The 22334-nt window shown below is 35.2% G+C and overlaps 1 protein-coding gene across 1 annotated transcript; it reads left to right on the top strand.

Annotated features, from left to right (window-relative positions):
* The first annotated feature begins 815 nt into the window (after positions 1 to 815).
* Positions 816 to 21119, top strand: STARD5 (StAR related lipid transfer domain containing 5). Its single transcript, XM_074295257.1, has 6 exons — positions 816 to 1089; positions 1898 to 1947; positions 2394 to 2526; positions 8178 to 8295; positions 13162 to 13255; positions 18515 to 21119. Exons 1-6 carry the CDS (start codon positions 883 to 885, stop codon positions 18660 to 18662), a joined length of 750 nt encoding a protein of 249 aa, XP_074151358.1. The 5' UTR covers positions 816 to 882; the 3' UTR covers positions 18663 to 21119.
* Positions 21120 to 22334: the final 1215 nt, after the last annotated feature.

Here is a 22334-nt window from a genome sequence, read left to right as displayed (position 1 = left end):
CAGACCTCTTTGACACCCAGCAACGTCTAGGGACTCCTTCCAGACATAGTATTTAAATAACCGAAGGAAAAGTTAAAAGTTCATTTAGTTATTGAAATGAAGGCACCGGACAGCGCAGTGGATTTATCCAGCCTTGCCTTGAATTCAGGAGGACCGGAGTTCAAATCTAGTCTCACTCACTTAACACTTCCTAGCAGTGTGACCCTGGGCAACCCCAGCCTCAGAAAAAAAAAAAAAAAAAAAAAAAAAAAAAAAAAAAAAAAATGAAGGCACAATTTTTTACCCCACCCAACTTCACCAATCCCCTGAAATTCGATCCTATCCCAGGCTTCTATTCGAATTCAATCAGGACTTGCCCAAGGTTATAGAGACCTCCAGGAGTTCAGAAGGAACAAAATCCAGAAAGCAAATTATCTTTTACAGAATTGGGATGCTTTTTCACGTGAACTTCCTAGGAGCGGGGGAGATAGGATGACCTATTCATTCTAAAGAGAGGGTTTTCTGGGGTCAGATGAGAGTAGCAAGGTGGGAAAAGCTATCTTCCAGGTAGGAGAAGGTAGAGGGTGCAGGCAACTCTAAACCTAGTCCCGCCCAGCACTCATCCCAGACTAACTCAATTCGATTCTCTTTTACATAAACACTGGGGCTGGGATTCGCTCCGCCTATCTCGCCACGGGCGTCTCCGGACCTTTACCAACCAGGGAAGCTCCAGGCGCCTTCTTTGCAAAACCAGGCAGAGCTGGATTCCACAAAAACCAGAGATCAGGAAGCAATGAACGAAAATCAGAGCTCATTGGATAGACCGTGTGAGGCCTTGCTTTGAAGGGCCAACCCGGGAATGAGAGGGACGGTCCCCGAGAATGGGGACTTTCGGACCAATCTATGGGGCGGGGGCGGGGTCTGGGCCCGACTCCGCCCCACGTGGCTCTGAGGACTGTCATCTCTGAGTGTACCTGCCTCCGTAGGGCACCACTCACTTCTCTTCCCACCATGGACCCAGCTCAGGCAGCCGATGTGTCCGGGGCAGTGGCCGAGAAAATGCTGCTCTACCGAAAGGATGAGAGTGGATGGAAGACGTGTAGGAGCGGCGTGAGTGATGGGGCCCCGGGGGACCGGACAGCCGGACTTGGGGCGGTACCAACTGAGAACTTAGATTCTTCGCTTTTTCTCCTTCCTCCGTCCCGCTGGCACAGTGTATTCTCCGTCTAAATCTTTCTCCTTGGCTCCCCCTTCTTACCAGCTCCCTCTTTCTTCCCCCGCCTCTTCCGGGCCTCTGCGCTCCTCTCACAACCTTAGTACTTGTTCTAGTCTTTGCTCCCTTTACCCAAAACAAAGGATCTTCCCCTCCTCGGTCCATCTACTCTATGATGCCTCCTTATCCCCGCAAGTCTCATCTGCATACACACCCAGCCTCCACCTTCCTCAATTACACAATCGCTGCCCCTTTGAGTCCCGTCATGCCTGAAAATTTCCTAGAGTTCTGATATCCCCTCTCCCCCAATGGAATCTCAGAACTGAAAACTGCTCTGGATGAATCAAACCGAAAATTCAGAGCTCCCACACAAAAGAGGATTTTATTCTCAGAAATCGTAAACAGAAATTTCCATTCATCAAATGTTTACGAATCACCTACAGAGTTAGACAGAGGAGATACAAAGATAGACTATGTTTCCCTGAAAATGCTTAAGCCTTGGGTGGTAAATAAATTGTTTCATTTCCTTGAAAAATTTTAATTTTAATAGAGGCTCTAAATTGTGTAAAGTTTTGTTGTTTGTTTGTTTGTTTGTATGTAAAGCACCTGAGAGTTTGATGGAATTTGAAAATTCCAATGACATTTTAAGTCAGGTTGAGACTTCCTTTATCAAGTGTTTTTTCTCTTCAATAATTGTGTTAACAGAAAGGAGTTACAATTTCTTGGAGGCCTTCTACGGAGTTTCCTGGGAACCTGTAAGTTAATGTGTTTCTTAAACCATAGAAGATGCTGAATCTTTCTTGCTAAAATCCTCCACACTTACTAAATTCCGTAGGATATTATAAGGACCCCTTGAGGTCAGTCCATCAGAACTATTTTTCTGGAAATTAATTTGAAACAACTCATTTTCATCAAATTCACATGGAATGTGGAAACACAGATATGTTATGTACAGGTATAAGGGGCAGTGGGCTGATAAGCTTTTGATTTTCCTCTCAGAGTTATCACTCAGTGATTCATTAAATCAAGAAGCATTTATTAAGTGCATCATTAAGAAGCATTTGTTAATGAACACAATTCTGGAAGTACAAAGACTATGATAATGGCTTCTCTGTTCACTCTATATCAAATAAATAAATAACAATTTCTCTAAAGAGTTGTAATACCTCAGTGACAATTTTTCTTTCTCTCTTCCTCCCAGGTACAAAGGAGAAGGAATAATAAATGGCATCCCTGAAGAGGTTTGGAAATTCTTAGCCCCAGCAGATAATGGACTACGGGCAAAATGGGATGATAATGTGAAAGAGTTTCAAGTTCTTGAATTGATCAAAGATGTAAGCCACCTTAAATGTTGTAATACAATATTAATCATGACAATCCCTGTGTGCTCAGTGATAGAAGGCAACTTTGGAGTTGGGAATACTGGGTTCAAGTCCTGTCTCTGACATAAAATGACTATCATTTAACCCCAGACACCTTTCCAAGATTCAAGTTACAAGCAAGTTGATGATTTGTATCAGTGAAAGGAATTTTCACACCAGGATTTCTTCACAGGAGTGAAATCACAGGTCCAAATCACATAGTAATTTAATTATTACCTCTTTAGTTATAGAATTGGTTTTAGAATATTGTAGTGTTTCAAGTTAGAAGAAAGCACTAAATATGAGAAATACATTCAATTAGGAGTCAGAAAACCTCTGCCATTTATTAGCTGTGTGAACCTGGGTATGTCTCATGTTTATCTATAAAATAAGGTGATTGGATTGGTTTATCCCCAAGTTTCCTTCCAGCTCTAACATTTATGACTGGTCACTCCTTGATGACCCTATAATGTTTTGAAAAGCATGATATGGATGGATGAGTTCATGACATCATAGTTTTATTACTGGCAGTTAGACCTGGAAGATCACCTAGCTCAAAAGTTTTTATTTATTTATTTTTTTTAAGATTTCTTTGGCCATATAGACCCCATTACAGAATTCTACTTTTAAATCATTGGAGGAAATGCTAAGTATCATTTAGAGGAAAATAACAATAAAAATGACATTTTTTTTTCTCCTTTTAAGTTCACCAGCTTCCTGAAATCTATCCATACATTCCAGCTAAGGACCCCAATTCTATCTCTTTTCTAATATGTGAAATCAGTGGATTACATTAGATACTAGCTCTTACATTTGATATTGTTTGATTTGTCCAGGCTTCTGGGTTTTAGGTTAAAAGGATCATGATGAAAAAGAAGTAGGGGAAACTCATCTAATACCTTCCTCTCTCTACCCTAAATAAGATAGGTGCAGTATTAGGTAACTAAGTAACTAGTTTGTTATTTCCTAGTAGAATAGTAACTACCTTTATTAGTGTGGTTGCTGGCATTATTGCCACTCCTTTCCTTGATCCTATGACTGCTAATGTGGGTAGTTTGGAAGATTTCCTTGGTCCTTTTTATTTAATCTTTTATTTTTCTCTTGATTCCCATAGTTGTACTTCATAATTTCTTTTCAGCTGCAATTTTTCCATCAGGAATGTTTAAAAATGACCAGACACAATGAAATGTGCAATCTATATATCTTGATAGAGATTTAGGGTGCAGAATGAGATTTACTAATTTTTACACAGTCAATAAAAAAATTGGTTTTGCTTGACCTTAGAACATTTATTTTAAGGATTTTTAAAAAACTTTCTCTTTTTTAGTAGGATTGAGGAGATGGAAGAGAAAGAACATAAATTTCTCTTAATAAAAACTAGTTTTTTAAGAAATAGAGAGATTGAGGGTTGCTACACATGTGAAATATTGCACACAGTTTCAGATCAGGTATTGTTAGTTTTGTTTAATTGTTTTTACTTTGTTTCAAGAGATTTCTCATGGACAGGAAGTAATGTCTGAAAATGTCTGTAATATTAAAATAAAGCACATCAAAATTTTTTTCCCCTCGAGACAAATTGGGATTAAGTGACTTGCCCATGGTCACACAGCTAGGAAGTGTTAAGTGTCTGAAGTCAAATTTGAACTCAGGTCCTCTGGACTTCAGAGCTGGTGCCCTACCCACTGCACCACTTAGCTGCCCCAAAGCACATCACATTTATAAGAGCACCCTGATCCTGGTTCTCAGAATTCCAGTCATTCAATGAATGTACTATATAGATAACATCCAGAAGGCACATCAAGGATAAATGAGGCACCCTGACTTCATAACATTTTTTTTTTGTTGTTGTTGTTTAATCATTTCAGTCCTATCTAACTTATGTAATTTTTTTGTCAAGGATACTGAAGTAGTTTATTATTTTCTTCTCTGACTCATTTTTATAAATGAGGAACTGAAGCAAGCAGGTTAGATGACTTACTCAGGGTCACACAGATAGTAATTGCCAGAGGCCAGATTTGAATTCAAGAAGAGATTTTAATGACCCTAGGTCCAGCTCTTTATCTACTGAACCACATACTTGTTCCTTGTCACTTTACCTGTTTTGGGGGATTTGAACACAACAGAACTTCTTACAGTGTCTTTCAGTACTATGTAAGGCAACATAATTTCCCTGGATTGAGTTCCCATCATTGATATGACCCTTTGATTTGATTTCCCCATAGACTGGCTTAAGGTCTCAGGGGAGAGGACTTAAATTTTCTCTACTTCACTTTTTTGTAAAGCCAGGATGCCTTTTTCCCCCATAAACATATGAGAAATAACTAAATCAGGTGATGCTGTTTATGCAAGTGTAACAATAATAACAATAAGTATTTATATAATTATGGTTTTCAAACTGTTTTGTGTATTGACTCAATTGATCTTTATACCAATCTTACATGCTAAGTGCTCTTATTGTTCCCATTTTACAAATGAGGAAACTGAGAAAAGGGACGTGGCTTGCTCAGTGTCATATAGTTAGCAAGTTTCCAATTGAATTGATCTTCTTACCTCCTGTCCTTTACTGTATCTTCTGAGCTATCTCACTGAAATGAATAAGCTTGACTTGATTTTATGTAACCTCTTTTCACATATTGTTATGTTCTTGTGGACAGAGTGGTGAGGTATAAATGATTTTTAATAGAAAATACAACATTTTGTGAAGATCCTGCAATCTTAAAACAATATTCTTATATGAAATCATTATTGGCTATGTTCTATAATGGTTAATTATATGAGCATTAATTTCTTTTTGATGATAAAATCACATAATTTTAGAGCTAAAAGGACCTCGGAAATCAAGAGAATCTGGGATTCAGAAACCCTGCATTCTGAGTTCTGGCCTTGTCACAAAAGGGCAAGTCATTCCATTCTTTTGGTTCCTCTTCTATAAAATGAGGAAACACTCATATTGAAGTCAAAGAATAGAATTTGGACCTAGGCTTTGCCACAAACAACTTGTGTGACTTTCTTTTTATCTTTCTGGGTCTCTCTCAGTTTCCTCTTTCATAAAACAAGTGGATTGGACTCAATGACCTCTGAAGTCTCTTCTAGCTTTTAATCTATGATTCCATGATAATAATAGTCAATGACCTCAAAAGTTATAAAATCCTAGTTTGGAAGCTTGAAAGAACCTTAGAAACCTTTGAATGCAAAGTATTCATTTACAGATGGGGAAAGTGAGGCCCAGAAAAAGTGACCTATTAAAGATCACCAATCTACAAAGTGGCAGAGCCAAGATTTAAAGTCAGATCTTCCTCACTCCAAGTACTAATGCCCCATCTCATAGATTGAACTACTACACCCCTAATGCTATCTTTCCCGTCTGTCCAAGCCAGAAGTGCTGATTATTTGGTACTGCCTCCTCTTACAGATAAGAAAAGTAAGATCAAAAGAAGTGACTTTTCTTTTTTAAGGTCACATAGGCATTTTATGAAAGGGACTAAACTCCATTTCTCCTGAGTACCAGATCAGTGCTTTTTATATGTTAAATTTTACCTCAATAACAAGCAGTAGGTAATTTAAACAAAGAGCTTCATCATAACTATAAAGGATGTCAAATTCATTTATTCCAAAATCCCAAGGAAATCTGGGATGCAAATAGGTTTAAAAAAAAAAAAAAAAAAAAAAGAACAAACATTTATGGTCCTTTAAGATTTGTAGAGTGCTTTATAAACATTTTCTCATTTTGTTCCCACCACAACCCTAAGAGTTAGGTAGTAGTAATATCCTCACTTTACTGGGGAGAGGTTAAATGACTTTTCTGGGATTACTGGCCTAATAGTGCCTGAGGCTATTTTTGAACTCTTGTCTCCTTGAACCATTTAGCTGTCTAGGTATACTAGGTTTGACTGAAATAGAATTAAGCATATTATCATTTTAAAAGTGATGTCACTCTAAAAGAACTAGGCTGATCCAAAGCCACTAGGAAATAACAGGAGGATCTTCAAATTGTAGAGAAATAGTACAGTGTGACAGAAAGTTGACACACCTCTAAAGGAATTCAACCAGGGATGCCTCACTTGACCTGTCTGATCCTTAGCTTTTCATTTATAAAAAATTAATATGATGGTATCTGTACCTTTCTTATCCTTGCCTGATAACCCAATAATTTTTAATCAAAATTAAGTGTCAAAGAAAAAAAATATTAATACTGTAGTCTGTATTTAGGTACCAGTCTGCCAGAATCAATTTTATTTAATTTAACCTTGATCAATCCATATCCAAGTCATTTAAAAAAGATAGATGTCCAAAATGGCATAGTCCCCCATGCCCTCAGACAAGAATTTGTTTGAAAATATTTTGGGTAACATTTTTAGGGATTTTTAATAAGTAAAAGATAGTCTTAACATTTCATCTGATTTCTCTTGGAACATTCCTTCTGAATAATCTAGAGAGATCCTGCCAGAAATCTCTGTAGGGAAATCTAACTGAATAGACTAAGCAAGTGGTTTTCTGTTGAAAGCACTTTCCTCTGGATGAGTTTCAGTTGTGTCAGGGTTGGAGAAGGCTGGGATCTTATCTAGCTTATCATCTTTTATCCCTTTCTTTAAGAAAGACTTTTTTTGTCTTCAACTCACCATCCACCTTTCCAGTGAGTTTTACCTGAAGTCTGGAAAGAGCTTTAAGGAAAGGCATTTTTTTTTCTTTATATTTTCAGTTTTACCATACAGATTTTAAATTTGGTTTACATATAACATGCATGATGTTTTTAGAAAGCATCTTTTCTCTATAGATGTGAAAGTTTACTGCTATTTGCAGGCTATCCTCATTTTCTTTCATTTTTTCCCCTTTCTAGGCTTTTCTTTATTATTTAATCTCTTTCCCTCTTCCCCCAACAAGAAATAAAATATAAAATATTTTTTTCTGGTTGAAAAAAGCAAAAAGAATTCACAGAAAAAAAAAAAAAAAAGATACCCACTAAAGAACAATCTTTCACCAGAGACTATAGAGTCTCAGTCACATCTAGGGGAACATGATATGCGACTCTCAGCAGCCATTGCTTTCAGTTATTCCCAAGTTCCCACCAGTGACATTAATGCCATTCCCCATGATAAAGTGGAAAGAACAATGGCATTGAAATCCCAGGAATTGAGTTAGAATACTATTTCTATTACTAAGTATTTATGTGACTGTAGTCTAGTCACTTAATTTCAATTTTTCTGGACCTGGTTTTTTTCATTTATAAAACTTAAGAGGTTGGTCTAGATCAACGGAATCAAATTCAAATAGAAATGGGGGCTCCTAAACTGTGCATAAAAGGTCTCTGCACACCATATGTTGATTTAATTTTAAAATGTAAATTTAACCCATGGTTTATTATGTTTTTATTTATTTTGTTAAATATTTCTAGGTTACATTTTAATCTGGTTTGAGCTGCACTCATTCACTTTTGTGGGTTGCATTTGACCCATGGGCTTCATGTTTCATATTTCTTGACTAGATGATCTCTATGATTTTTTCCATCTCTAAAACTATAATTTATGAGCTATGTTGGGATGTAACTATGTTTAAAAAAAAAGTATCAAGGAGATTTTATTATTGACAAAGTAATATACAGATACATTTTTTCATAAATTTGACAGGATCTCTTCATAACCAGAACAATCACACCGTCAGCTGCCATGAAACTTATTTCTCCTAGAGACTTTGTAGACCTGGTACTAGTCAAAAAATATGATGATGGGACTATAACTTCTAATGGTGAGCTGTAGTTTTGTGTTTTGTTTTGTTTTGTTTTGTTTTTCATTTCAGTATGTGTGTTGTGTTATTTGGGCTCTCACCACTGAAAGCTGTCTTTGTGGAGGTGGGGGGGAGGGGAGAAACTTCCATTTCCTATCTCCTCTACACCAACTAGTTCCAACCTTTAATTTTCTTCTTTCAGTTTTACTTCATCCCATCCTATCCCACCCTTCTCTAAGCAGATGATATCCCTTATTGTTCTTTTAATTTACCAAAGAGAATAAATTCTCTGGGGCTTTCCTCATGCATATTTTGACTTAGATCCTTTTCTAGGGACCCCTTCTCCTAAGTAGGGACGCAGAGAGAGAGGATTCCAATGAGAGAAATCAACACATAATTTTTGATTTAGGAGTTTACTTTTATTTGTAGTTCATGGTTTCAATATAGTTACTTCTTTAATTTTAGAAACCTAGCAGACCTGATATTTTCCATGAAGCCAAAATTCATTTTGAATAATCCTGATCCTGGAATTTATTAGAGACTAAGACAAATAATGAGTAGCATAAAATGATGTAACATAAATATCCAACAAGGATGCAACACCTCGTCTCTTTTTTTTTCCTATTGAACTTTCTTGCTGATTATATTTTCTGCTTAACAAATTTTGCATCTGCATTGTCTAGTGTCTGTATCCTCACTTCCTTTCTGCTCCCATTCTATGACTACTAGAGCCATAATACCAGAGACACATTGAACAACATAGGTGGAATGGTGGTTGATGCCAGAGAATATGAGAACTTTATATTGGACTTGTTGCCATCCAGTCAGATTTATATCAGTTGCAGAGTTGCAGTATCTCAGAGTTAAATGGGCCTTATTCTACCCTTCTGCTATTTCTTAATATAGTTCATAAGGCCCACTAGGAAACCCTGGGAATTTTGCTTTTCTGGCATTAAGTGTTTATTTTGAAGGCCCTAGCTGGAAATCATTTTTACACTATCTAAAAAGCTCTTTATTTTGAAGGTGATTTGGTTTAGACAGTGATGGATCTGGGATCCTAGTTTTATTGTTTACTACTTATGTAATTTGGGGCAAGGTATTTCATCTCTCTTGTCCTCAATTCCCTCATTTTTAAAATGAGAAGGGAGGGGGAGGAAGAAGGGAACAAGCATAAACTAAGTATTTTTCAAATATTATCTCATTTGATCCTCTCATTAACCCTGTAAAACAGGCACTATTGTTAGCCCCATTTTACAGTTGAGAAAAGTGAGGCAGATATAATTTAATTTACTCTCCTGAGGTCACACAATTAATAAGTGTCTGAAACCAAGTTTCAATTCAGGTCTTTCTAACTTGAATCCTTGTATTCTAACTACCATTCCACCTACTACTTTTAGGTGACCTTGTTAATGTTTCTTTCAGTTCTATGATCCTATCATGTCTTTAAATTCTAATTTCTTATATGTGAATTGTGTACTTATCCAGTCCTCCACAAATTCCTGTTCTGGGACCTATTCATCTATTGAAAATGATGTGAATTATTAAAGGTTATGCTGGAAATACCATAAGCTATGGTACTTTCCATTGCGCTAAAAAAGCATTCTAGAAAAATATTGAAGGAATCATCTCCACACTTTCTACTTTGCAGTACTGGAGAACTATAAGTATAGAACACTATGTAATTTCAGAATTTTTAATATGTTAGCTAGTTTTGCTTAACTTTTTTTTTCTTTTCTTTTATTCTTTATTATAAGACATTGCTCTGATCTCCTCTCTAGACCTCGAGCTAGAAAAAAGTGATTTCTAATCTAAGAGAAAAAAGAAAAATATATTGGAAAATGTAGGTGACATAAAAACCGGAGATATCAATTATTAAAGAAAAAAGAAAACTTTCCTAAGACCAGCCTAAGCATAATGAGATTCACTCACTTATAAAGTGACCATCAACTGATGAGCTTTATGACCAACTAAACCCTTAAACAAATAAAGATATGCAATGGAGCTTGATTCTGCTTTATCCTCTTTCAATTCAATTGTGAAGTAAAAGCAAAAGTATATTAAAATAATAGAAGGTGAATGAGGAAATGCTAAGACTCACAATTTTAAAACCATCTCTAAACATTAAATTAGCTGTTTATTTTCCAAAATTTCATCCAGTGTCCCAGGTAATATATTACTGGAAGAAACTGAGTCATATAAATGTTGAGATTCTCATTATAAATGATATCCAAGTAGAAAAAAGCATGGACTCTGTAGTCAGAATCCATAGGTTGAAATCTGACTGCTGATGCTTACTACCGATTTGAGCTTGGTTAAATTTCTTAATCTCTCTTTCATTTTTTTAAAATTTTTATAATGAAAGAATAGTTCTAAATCGTCTCTGAGCTCTTTTCCAGCTTTAAGTATATGATCCAGTGATCTATGAAATAAGAGGAAATTGTAGTTCAATGGAAGGTTCTCCTTGGAAAGCCCATTTCCAGCTCCCCCAAAAACCTTTTTCCCCCAGCCCAAGCAAGGATTCCCCTCACAGGTTGTCTTGAACACATACTTAGTGATATGTTACAAGGAAAAGTTCTTTTTCAGAGATGCCTTGGATTAAGTAAACTGTAAGTTGTTCTCATCTCTGATATGAGTTGCTTTTATCAAGGATCCAAAGATAAAAGAAATATCATTTCATGGGACATTTGATCATCTTGCATTGCACTGCTAATGGTGTACATTTGTAAAAACAAAAACAAAAAACCCTACTGTTTTGTTTAAAAAACAACAACATGCATTTGATTCGATAACAGAAAATGTTACTTTAGAGACTGCTACAAGACCCTCCTACACTAGTATGATTATAATGATTAAAATCTCTTTGTTGGAACCTTTGGTTATTAGTATTGAAGGAATCATTAAACTGGGAGATGCAAGAGTATTTTTCAATTCATGGAAGACCTTCAAGGGGAAGTTAAAAGGAGAAAAGTTTTCCTTCAAGATGCTAAAGTTCCCCAGATGTGTATATATTTGCAGAGAACATTGTGCTGGCTGATGTTAAGCTCATAAACCTGGTAAATGAGATTTGCTAACCAATTCAATTTCACAAAAATTAATATATATCTACTGTGCTTCAGGTAGTATACTAGGTGCTTTCAAAAATGAAACCATTTTGGGCCTTAAAAACTTACATTCTTCTGAGTAGATACAACATTTACAAGAAGTTAATATACTTGTAAAATAAAAGCAAAGTAACCTAAGGGGTGCAGAGGGATAGGATAGGAAGCACTGGCAACTGAGAGAATCAGAAAAGCGACCTTTTTAGGAGGTTTCACTTGAGCTCCCTCAAGTGCCAGAGATTGCAAAGGGTAAAGGTAAGAAGGGAAAACATCTCAGACACAGGAGACACTATTAAGTCAAGAAGTGAAGTGCTATGTAAGTAGAACATCAGATTGGCTGGAAGTCTACCACATGAAGGTGAATAACAGAAAATAGATTTGTTAAAATGGATTAGAGCCAGATTATGAAAGCCCTTCAGGGTCAAATAGAAATGATAATGTTTTGCTCCAGAGGCAATCAGAAACCACCAAAGATGTTTTAATAACATTAATCTATAAATAAAAATTTATTAATCATCTACTATATATCAGGAATATATATTATATATATATATATATATATTAAGCTATGGATATGCAAAAAGAGGCAAAAGATTGTCTCTTGCCTCAAGAAGTTTTCAAGATAATGGAGGATTCAACATTAGTATATATAAAGTAATCTATATTCAGGATAAACAGGTAATAACAGAAGGAAGGCACCAGAATTAAGGTAAATTAGAGAAAGATTTCAGTAAATTAATTGATGAGTGATGGTTAAATGCCTACTCTTTACCAAGAAGCTAGATGGTTACTGAGACTGGAGTCAAGAAGACCTGAGTTCAAATTTGGTCTCAGACACTAACTTAGCTGTCAGACTGTAGGCAAGTCACTTAATCTGTTTGCCATAATGTGCTGGAGAAGGAAATGGCAAATCCTTCCTGTATTTTTGCCAAGAAAATCCCATATAGGGTCACAAAGTTGTCAGATATGACTAAAAACTGAACAACAACGTTATGACCTGCAGACCCAAATACATAAGACACCATCCTTCTGCAAAACAACATTGCCTTTCTTTGAATCCCCTACCCTAAATAATTGCCAATCAACTAGCTGGCAGGGAGTATAGTGTAGAGTTAAATTGGTCACTAGAATATCATAATTGGGGAAGAAATTGTAACAAGAGTAGTGGAGTTGATGGCCTCATTGAAGGTCATGAAGAAGATAAAGAATAAGTCCAAGAGGCATTAAGCATAGGGAGAGATGGAATGATAGGAGATTATTATCAAATAAAGCTATTTCAGACTTATTATCTTGGAAGTTGAACTATTTTGGGTGATAGCAAGAGCACAAAGTCAGAAGCCCCAGCTCTACTTCTTTATTATCTTTGTGACTTTGAACAGGTCACTTCCAATTTCTGTGTTCCAGTTTCCTCAGCTGTAAGATCTGGGTTGGACGGGGAATTTTCAAGTTCCTTTTTGGTTATATTTTCTCCTATATATAGATGATCTCTAAGAGTTCTTCTAGCTCTCAGAATCTGTGTTTCTGGACACATAGGAATTTAATCTGAGAACGGATACAAGTTCTTGATATGCTCATTCTCATTTCTTCTCATATCTGTATCCTGAAATTCCCTTTCCATGGCATACTGTTCACATTTCCTGCATATTAGTCCTAGGCAGCCTCTTTTGTTCCTGCTTCCCTTGACCCTTCCTTGTGGCATCTCATACAGTTAAGTTTTCTGAATATTCTTCATGCCAAATCAAGGTCAGTGACTGTTCCTCTGACTGTTCCTCTGCATTTTGTTTTCTAGCTACCAACGTGGACTATCCATCTTGTCCTCCACAATCAGGTTATGTGAGAGGGTTTAATCATCCATGTGGTTGCTTTTGTGAACCTGTTCCAGGGTAAGAAAAAAATCTGTTGTCTTTTATGCATAAACTTAATGCACCAATTTTTGTGTTGAAAGGACGGAGTGTACATGAATATATGCACACATGCATATAGTTAAAGTAGAATGATAGTTTTATATTAAAATAGGCAAAATTAAGAGATTTTTAAAATATGAAGTTAGGACTCACTTTGGAAATTTGGGTTATATTATTCAAAATAAATGAATAAATAATTTTCATTTATATAGTGCCTTAAGGTTTACATAGTGCTTTCTTTGCAATAGTCCTATAAGGTTAATAATTTGGGGCAGGACCTATGATTTCAATGGCATAAGAAATAATGTATAAATTGAAAGCAAATCGATAATTTGCCACTGCTGTGTATTTCTACCACCCCAAGATTTTCAAAGAATTGAGACAAAGAAGTTAAAAAATATATCCAATCAATGATAAAGTTAATACTAAGAAGGAGGTCTCTCAGTACTTAATTTAAGTCACCTCTCCTTAACTAAACCTTGACCAGTTTATTTCAGGTTGCCTGTTCTAATGTGTAAAAGATGAAATGACTGAGGGAACAAAGGTTTAAGCTTCTGAGCATATCGATTTATTAAGCAATGCATCCAGTTGCATAACAAATTGAAACCAGTGGTCTTCCTCAGATTTGGCAAGGGACAGATTGTTATGTATTAAAAACGATTACTCAAGTAAAAACAGGCTACAAAATTAGGTAATCTAATTTCTAATTTGAGGAAAGAACAGGGACTTCCCAAGTTTGGAGGAGAAAAAACAGGTACAATTCTCTGAAATGAGAAAAAAGAAATGTCTCGCTCCCCCTAAGTGAACACAGAAATAGTAATTGATTATTATCAATAATAATCCCCCCCCCCCTCAAATAAGGAGCCAGTTTTCAGATAAGACACATGCATTGCTTAAGAGAGAAAATTCCTTCTCTGCCTTTGGATTCAACCAGGGTTCTGGTGAGCTCAGGTAAGGGTTTCAAATAAACAGGGAGAAGTGATGCAATTTAAATAATACAATAAAGTTTTCTGACAATTTCCAAAGTTGAATAAAGTTTTCTCACAAGACAGAAATTAGGTTAGACCCATAATTGAATAGAAACAGAACTGAGCTAGCTCCAGAACTGAGTCACCAGATGAATCAGTATCTTCACCCTATCGCTTGCTACTCTAAATCCCTTATGGCTCAAGTTGGGACCAGCCCAAACAGCTGTGCCAGGTAACACCCGAAAATTGTTTGCTAACTGAACTCTGCAGTGCTTGTTTACTTGAAGAAGAGAAGAAGGAAAGGATTTTTAGGAGCATGGGAAATCTGAATCCCGGTTTGCCCAGGATCAAATGGTTAGAGAGCAACAGAACTGAATTTTGTGACCCCAAAGTCAAGGGCCATTCTTTCCTCAAGTATTTATACCCTCTTTTTATATGTGTAAGCTACTTCCCCAGTTTTGGTCAGGGGGTTTTGGTTATAGGATTTCCATTTGGAAGGACCTTAAAAGTCCTTCCCATTTTAAAATAAAGAAGTGCTGAGAAGTCAAGAAAAAGACCCAGTTTTGAATTCATATCTTCTGATGCTCAATCAGTATTATTTCGACTCGACAATGATGTGTTTGCATGTGTATATAAAAATATATAAATATTCATTCAGCATAACTATCCTTTTAGAAGCAACATTTAAAAGTAGTTTTAAATGATTGTACATGTAAAACTTATATCAGATTGCTTTCTGTTTTGGGAAGGGGAAAAGAAAGGGAAGGAGGGAGGAAAAAGAAAATTTGAAACTCAAAATCTTACATAAATTAATATTGAAAACTATCTTTACATATAAATTGGAAATATAAAATACTATAGAAATTTTAAAAAATAAAAGTAGTTTTAAAAATAATAGTTAAAAATAAATAGTTACAAACTTTAAAGATGTCATAGCTGCCACAGCCCATAATGTAATACAAAGAGTACTAAATGAGAAGAGAGAATTGGGTTCTAATCCTAGCTCTGCCACTAACAAGATGGAGTATCTCTTGGCAGATTATTCCATCCTGTTTCCTTAGTGCTGAAATAAGGGGAGAGGAGAAGTGTTTGTACTCAGTGATTTTTGAAGTTTTGCTGCTCAGCTAGGTGATACTGTAGCGTTCAGAGTGCTAGGCCTGGAGTAAGAAAGACATCTTAATGAGTTCAAATCTAGTCTTAGACACTACTTTGTGTGACCCTGGAAAAATCACCTAACTCCATTTGACTAAGTTTCCTCATCTATAAAATGAACTATAGAAGGAAATGGCAAATCACTCCAGTTACTTAAACCCCAGATAGGTCGCAAAGAGTCAGACATGACTGAAAAACAACTGAACAATGCTCAAGGTAGGGATAATTCTTTGTTTTCCTAATCTCAAGATCATTGACTTGGGCTCAGGGATACCAGTTTCAAACCCATTTCATGCTCTTTTCTATTTTGACAAGATGTGTTGGCTGGGATTTCATGCCTTTCACGGTTTTTATTTTTAGGAGCTAGAGAGTTTGGGGAGCAACAAGAAGAAAACACTATTTCTAGATATAGGCATTCAATTAATACGTTCATTTGACTTTCTTTATTCATGTTATCTTTCTTTAAAGACCTTAGAATATTTTTATGTATCATTATTCATAAGGATATTTCATTTTTATAGTCTATTAAGGTTTACAAAGAAGTTTTCCAAAGCCCTATAGTAACTATAAGTAGTATTTAATAAAATTTATAGAAAAGGAAAGTGAGGTCGAATGACAACTCCAGATTCCCACAGGAGTAATGTCAGAATCAGAACCAAGTCTCCTTGCTTCAAGATCTACCACAAATCCATTTTGCCAGTAGAGAAAGTGAGGCCTTAAAAGACCAGAGGAAACTCGATAAGACTCTGATTTTGACTTCTTTCTTCTTCCTTTCTCTCTATCCTGAAATATTTAATAACAGTGCCATGCACTAGAATCTGCATCTGTTCCATTTACCAAAACCTCATTTGGTGCATTCTTTGATACCACCAAGAGTCATGTAATGAAACATATCCTTTATGATTTTTTTGTTAAAGTATCTTTGATATTTTATTAGTTGCATTAAAGGCATTTAACAAGATATCAAACTTGACATATTGATCCATTATATTGCATGTTTACTCACAGTGTAAATAAGCTGGTTATCTGGTCCACTGCTTTAAAGTTACTATCCAAGAGTGAAAGACTACTTGTAGTGTCCAACCCCATTATCATCAAACATTTTTATCACTTAGAGTATGTAGACCACTTGGTCAGGAGTTAGGGATACATGATCCCTGATTGTGGGGAAGGGGAAGGGTAGGAGTGGGAGGGAAAAGGAGGCTTATGATCTTGCTAGAGAAAAAGGATTCATTACATTAAAACCCCAAAAGCTCCTGCTACCTGTGATTCCTATTTGTTATCTGCTGTGTGATCTTGGTCAAATCACCTAATCTCTCAGATCTCCTGTCTCTTTAATAACTGAAGCTGTTCTCAAAGACTATTATTGAATTGATTTCTGTACTTGAAAGAAATCATTTTGAGGTAGAATGAAATCTTAAATATGATTCTCATGGGACAATTAAGCTGTTTCTAATCAATTGTATTTTTTGATGAGATAATCTTAGAGAAGTCAGTATTATTCAGTATATGCAGTTGTGCCATGATTTTTATTTGAGTTAGTCTTCAGTTATTTTTTTTTAATTTGACTTATTTAGATTTATTTATAAACCTCTAAAATATGTTGGTTACTTATACTGTCTACCTCTTCAATTAAAATCAGTAAACATTTATCAAATATACTAAACACATATAAACACATCTACAACCCTTTCCCTCAATGAGCTTTCACTTTACAGATAAATAAGTAAAAGATAATTTAAGGAGGGAGAGAGTACTATGTAGGGAGATTAAGAAAGACATGTTAAATAAGGAATTTCCTTGGTTTCCTTTTGTTCTGATTTTTCTCTCTCAACATGATACATAAAGTATTGTGTATTAAAAATAAATAAACTTACTACAATTAAAAAAAAAAATCCCTTGCTTAGATCTTTGAGGTAAAGCCTACAAGAGGCAAAGGTGATATATTCCAACCAAAAGAAACAAGGTATGAAAAAGACATGTATGTCACCATTGGGGTCTATGCTTTCTTAGCAACAAGATGTTTATAGCTGAAAATACAACTCTCTAGAACCCTATTCCAATTTGCTCATACCCTTGCCCATTTATCTTCTATGTGAGTCCTATTAGAACATCTACCTATTCAATTCCCCTAGGTTCTTTGAAGGGTAGATAACGTTTGCTACTCACAAATCAAATTAAAGCTCTATACTTGGTTAATAAAGAGGTCCCCTTCTACTCTGTGATTTGGCATGAAAATACACCTACTTGACCATCTAGAAGAGCAGGCATCCAGATGGTAAAAAACAAGGGAATAAAAGGGACGACAGGGAAGGTATCATTCAAGTTTTTCCAATTACAGCATGCTTACACATTGACCCCTGGCATAGTAATAATTGTAGGATGAATGATATGTCTCCAATAAAGAGTTTTGTTGAAGAAAACAAGACCAACCATGTCTACCAAACTATTTCCTATCTCTCTATTTCAGATAGCATGGACAAAACTGAAATTTTATATATGGAATATGTTGTTTGATTTTTTTGAACTTAAATGTAAATGTTTATAAAAGAAATTATATAAATAATTAATATGTTAAAAAGCCCCTGCTTTCTTAACTTATCTTAAGTTTCAGTGCATTTTCTGGAGCTGAAGAATTTAACTTGATTTATGATTACTATTGCTCCTAGGAATAGCAAATTAGGGTTGGAGAATTAGGCAAAAGAAGAAAAGCAAATTACAAAGAATTGGGGGAAGCAAGTAGGTAGAAATCACAGATTTCTTTTAATTATTTTAATTTAATTTTAATTAAATTGTTTTCATAGGATAAAGGGATTAGTTTTATTGTTTAGCTCCAAAGACTAGGTGAGGATCAATGAGTAAAAACTAAAATTTCAACTTGCAATTTGGAAGAACTTCCTAAGAATCTGAACTAACCAAAAACATAATGGGGTGCCTTGTGAGATAATAAGTATTTAAGAAAAGATTGTATAACATGTCCAAGGTGTCACATCTTTTGAGTAGATTACCTTTTCAGCACAGTTCTAAAGCAAGATGTTATAATTCTATAACATACCCTATATTGTTCTTGCATATGTATCTATGAGATAATGACATAACGCATTTATTGATTTCACAGGGAGCCAAACAAGACCCACGTTGTCAGTTTCTTTCAGACTGACCTCAGTGGCTATCTTCCCCAGAATGTGGTGAACTCCTTTTTCCCTCACAGTATGGCTGAATTTTACAATAATCTTCAAAAAGCAGTGAACAAACTTCAAGAATGACACTCTTCTCCATGGAAAAATATCCCATGTAACTCATTCAGAAACTGGAATTGTTGGGAAACAAGTGACTTGGTAAATAACAGAACTCTGATTGGGGTTTGCATTCTAAAAACCAACAAACAAAACAAACAAACCAACAAACAAACAAAAGCAGAAGAAGAAACTGAAGCTACCCAACAAAGATTTCTTTCCTTGACACCAGCTACTAATATATTTCCTTTTCTCTTCCACCTTCTTCATGGCCTTCACCAAAAAAAAAGGAAAAAGGAAAGAAAAAGAAAAGGAAGCAGATTTTGTAAAGTCCTTTAATGAATAACATATCTTGTCTTTGGCTTTATTGGCATGTATTTAGGGATAATTTCTGCAATCTGGAAGTAGTTTTGAATTTTGAATGAGAAAACATGGGTTCAAACTCTGTTTTTGCCATTTACTATCTATGTGATATTTTGTATCATTTGGTCCTTCTGGGCCTCAGTTTCCTCTTCTATAAAATAAGGGAATTCAGCCTGGATGATATTTAAGACTTCTTCCAGTTCTAAATGAACAATCCTAAGGATTAACTCTAATCAAATTTCACACTTCAATGATAATTACATTGATCAGATTATTTTTTTATGCACTGAGAAAATAGAAATTTTAGTTAAGATAGAAAAGTAATTTGGGAATATAAGGAACTATTCAGTAAGACAGACCCTATTTGGGTATGCAAGGGCTACCAAAGGTAAAATATACCTGATTTTCAGATTTATTGGAATCTTGCTGTTTGATTTGTTAGATTTTTGTTTAATGCTTATATAGCTAGTCTTTTCCTCCTTGTATTTTAGTGGTTGGTTCTTTTTCCCATTTATAAGTACACTGTATTTGTCTTTATTGAACCTTAAGAAGCTTTTATGATATTTTTGAAAAATCATTGAATCTAGTCATCTCTGAGGCTATAGGTTCTCTACCTCTCTGAGAGTCCATTTTTCATTTGTAAAAATAGGAATAATAACATCTGTTTTAATTTAAAGATATAATGAGAATATATTTGTAAGTACTTTACAACCTAGATATTCTCTACATATAAAATAGCATGAGTATTTTATTTCATCTTCTTTTTTGTCTAGATCTCCAGTTTGTGAACATTAATATAAGATCTTAACGTTGGAAGAGACCTCAAATATTTAGTACAACCTCCCCTTGGAGCATGAATTTTATTAACAACTAATGGTCAATCATTTTCTTTTGGAACCCATTAAAGTTAGAGAATTTATTACTTTGAGAGGAAATCCATTCTATTTCTGAGTAGCTCTAATTATGAAGAATTTTTTTTTCTTATTCTGTGCTGAACTTTACTTTTCAGTGACTTTGTAATTTTATTCTGTTCTTCCAAGGAAATTTCTATCCCATGTCTCAGATTATTTTGTTATCTACAAACTTTATCAACCCACTTGTTTTTTATTCATTGCCAACTTCTACAGGAACTTACTTATGTTTAATTGATTGATCCTGATTATCCATTATTTGACTCTAACCCTTAGCCTAATTGTGCAATCTCTGAAAAGTTATGTGATCTGAGCCATATTTATAAAATGTTCCTGTTAAAATGTGGTCTCAGTTGAACTTGAAAATTGATTACAAAGTGTTTTCTTATTCATGCGCATATCTCATGCATAAAATTTAGTTGTTGATTAAATCATTTCATAATGCTTAAAATGGAAAAGAGATTTAAATTTGATGGCCTATGATAGCCTTCTCCATGTATTTCAAAGTGTAAGACATGAATTAGGGTTTAGACTTGGTATGCACCAGAAAATAGCAGTAGTTATCTCAAAGGAGTTGCAAAAAAACCAAAACTTATTAACAATTAGAGCTACCCAAAAATAAAATGAGGTGCTGTAGGAAATGCCATGTTCCTCTCACTCTCTTTGAAGGGTCCAAGTAATAGTTGAACACCCATTTGGGTTATGTTGGAGAGGCAAGTTTTGTTCAAGTCTGGAATGGATTAGATATGACCTCTGAGGAATCTTTCAACTGACAGTTTGTGATATAAAATTTAGATTGAAAAGTTATAAGGATTAGGCTTGTGATTTCATTGATATGGGGAACTTCTAGATGAGGAAATATCCCTACCAATGAAGATCCACTACTTCTTAGCAATTGATAGTTTTAAGAGAGTTGCCTAGAGCACTGAGAAGTTAAGTAAATTGCCCATGGATATAGTCAGTATATGCCACAGGAAGAACTTGAACCCCATTCTTGCTGACTCTTGGAATAACTAGAAAACATACCTGTTATCTGTGATATAGCTCAAGTCTTTCACTTTTGTTCTAATGAGCTGAAAGTTGAATGATCATCTGCCTTTCCCCATGTCTTCACTTGACAGTGATAGTTGCTTAATCTAAGTATTTCCAGAGTGAAGACTATGGATAACTGTGAAAGGTAGTGTTTGCACCATTAAAATTCTGCTTTTGTTCATTGTGACTTTTTTTTTTCTTTCGTTGACACTATAGTCAACCAGGGAGAAATCAATGAAGCACAAATCCCTGGGGCACTTCAATGGAAATGTCTCTCCAAACTGACATCAAACCATGAATCCTTGTAATTTAGTTCCCTGCTTTGAATCTGTCTAACTTCTGTCACTTAACTGACATTTCTTCCTTCTGTCCACAACGAGGATATGAAAAATGACATCAGATATGGAAACAAGAGCTCCTTGTCTATCAATTTAGTGAAGTCATTTATGGGGCTACTATTGTTCAGTAACCCTGTTTATAGAAAACCAAATTCAATAACCTTGTCAAAAAAAGGAAAGAAGGCTTATCTGGCATGATCAGTTCTTGGTGAAACTGTACTGGATCCTTGTGACCATTTAAAAATATACTCAAAAAATCTGTTGAGGATTGAAATCAAATTCACTGCCATATTTTCTTCAGGCTTCATTCTACCTATTGTAATATTTGCCCTTCTCTTGTCCCAAAATACTTCTTCTATATCCATGATCATTCAAAGTTCAGCTCAGCAATTCTATTTGCAAGTTCTTTCAGGATGTAGGGCTATCACATTTAATAGCTACAACAATCCTGAGTTTCTTCAGATAAGGAAGCTAGGGCTCAGAAAGATTAACTTTTCAGAGATCACATGGCTTATAAGGGGAAATATTGGATCTGTCAGGTCAGTGTCCTTTTTATACTATGTAACACCTTCCCTTCCCTATGTCACCAGCACAATAGTAGTAGTAGTAGTAGTAGTAGTAGTAGTAGTAGTAGTAGTAGTAGTAGCAGCAGCAGCAGCTAATATTTATATAGTAATTTAAGAATTGCAAAGCATTTTACATATAAAATTACCTATTACTCTTTTGTAGATGAGAAAACTGAAGTAGGCAGAAGTTAAATGACTTGCCCAGGGTAGAATTTGAACTCAGACCTGCATGACTCTGAGTTTAGCAACCTATCCACCTAATTACCCAATCAGCTGCCAGGATCGGAATAGAAACCCAGTCCTCTAGTAAAGACAAATACAGGAACTGAGATAAAGTATTTTGAGATCACTGAATAAAATAGAAATATACATATTACTTTTAGTACACACACGCGCGCACACACACACACACATTTCACCTGGACATAATTAGTATTAACTCCTTCCCCCTTTTCCCCAGTGATTCCTTTCAAGTGTATAAAGTCTTAAATC

This window comes from Sminthopsis crassicaudata, chromosome 2 (assembly GCF_048593235.1).
Source record: "Sminthopsis crassicaudata isolate SCR6 chromosome 2, ASM4859323v1, whole genome shotgun sequence".
In the NCBI taxonomy this organism is placed as follows: domain Eukaryota; kingdom Metazoa; phylum Chordata; class Mammalia; order Dasyuromorphia; family Dasyuridae; genus Sminthopsis; species Sminthopsis crassicaudata.
This window is presented reverse-complemented; position numbering and strand designations above follow the sequence as displayed.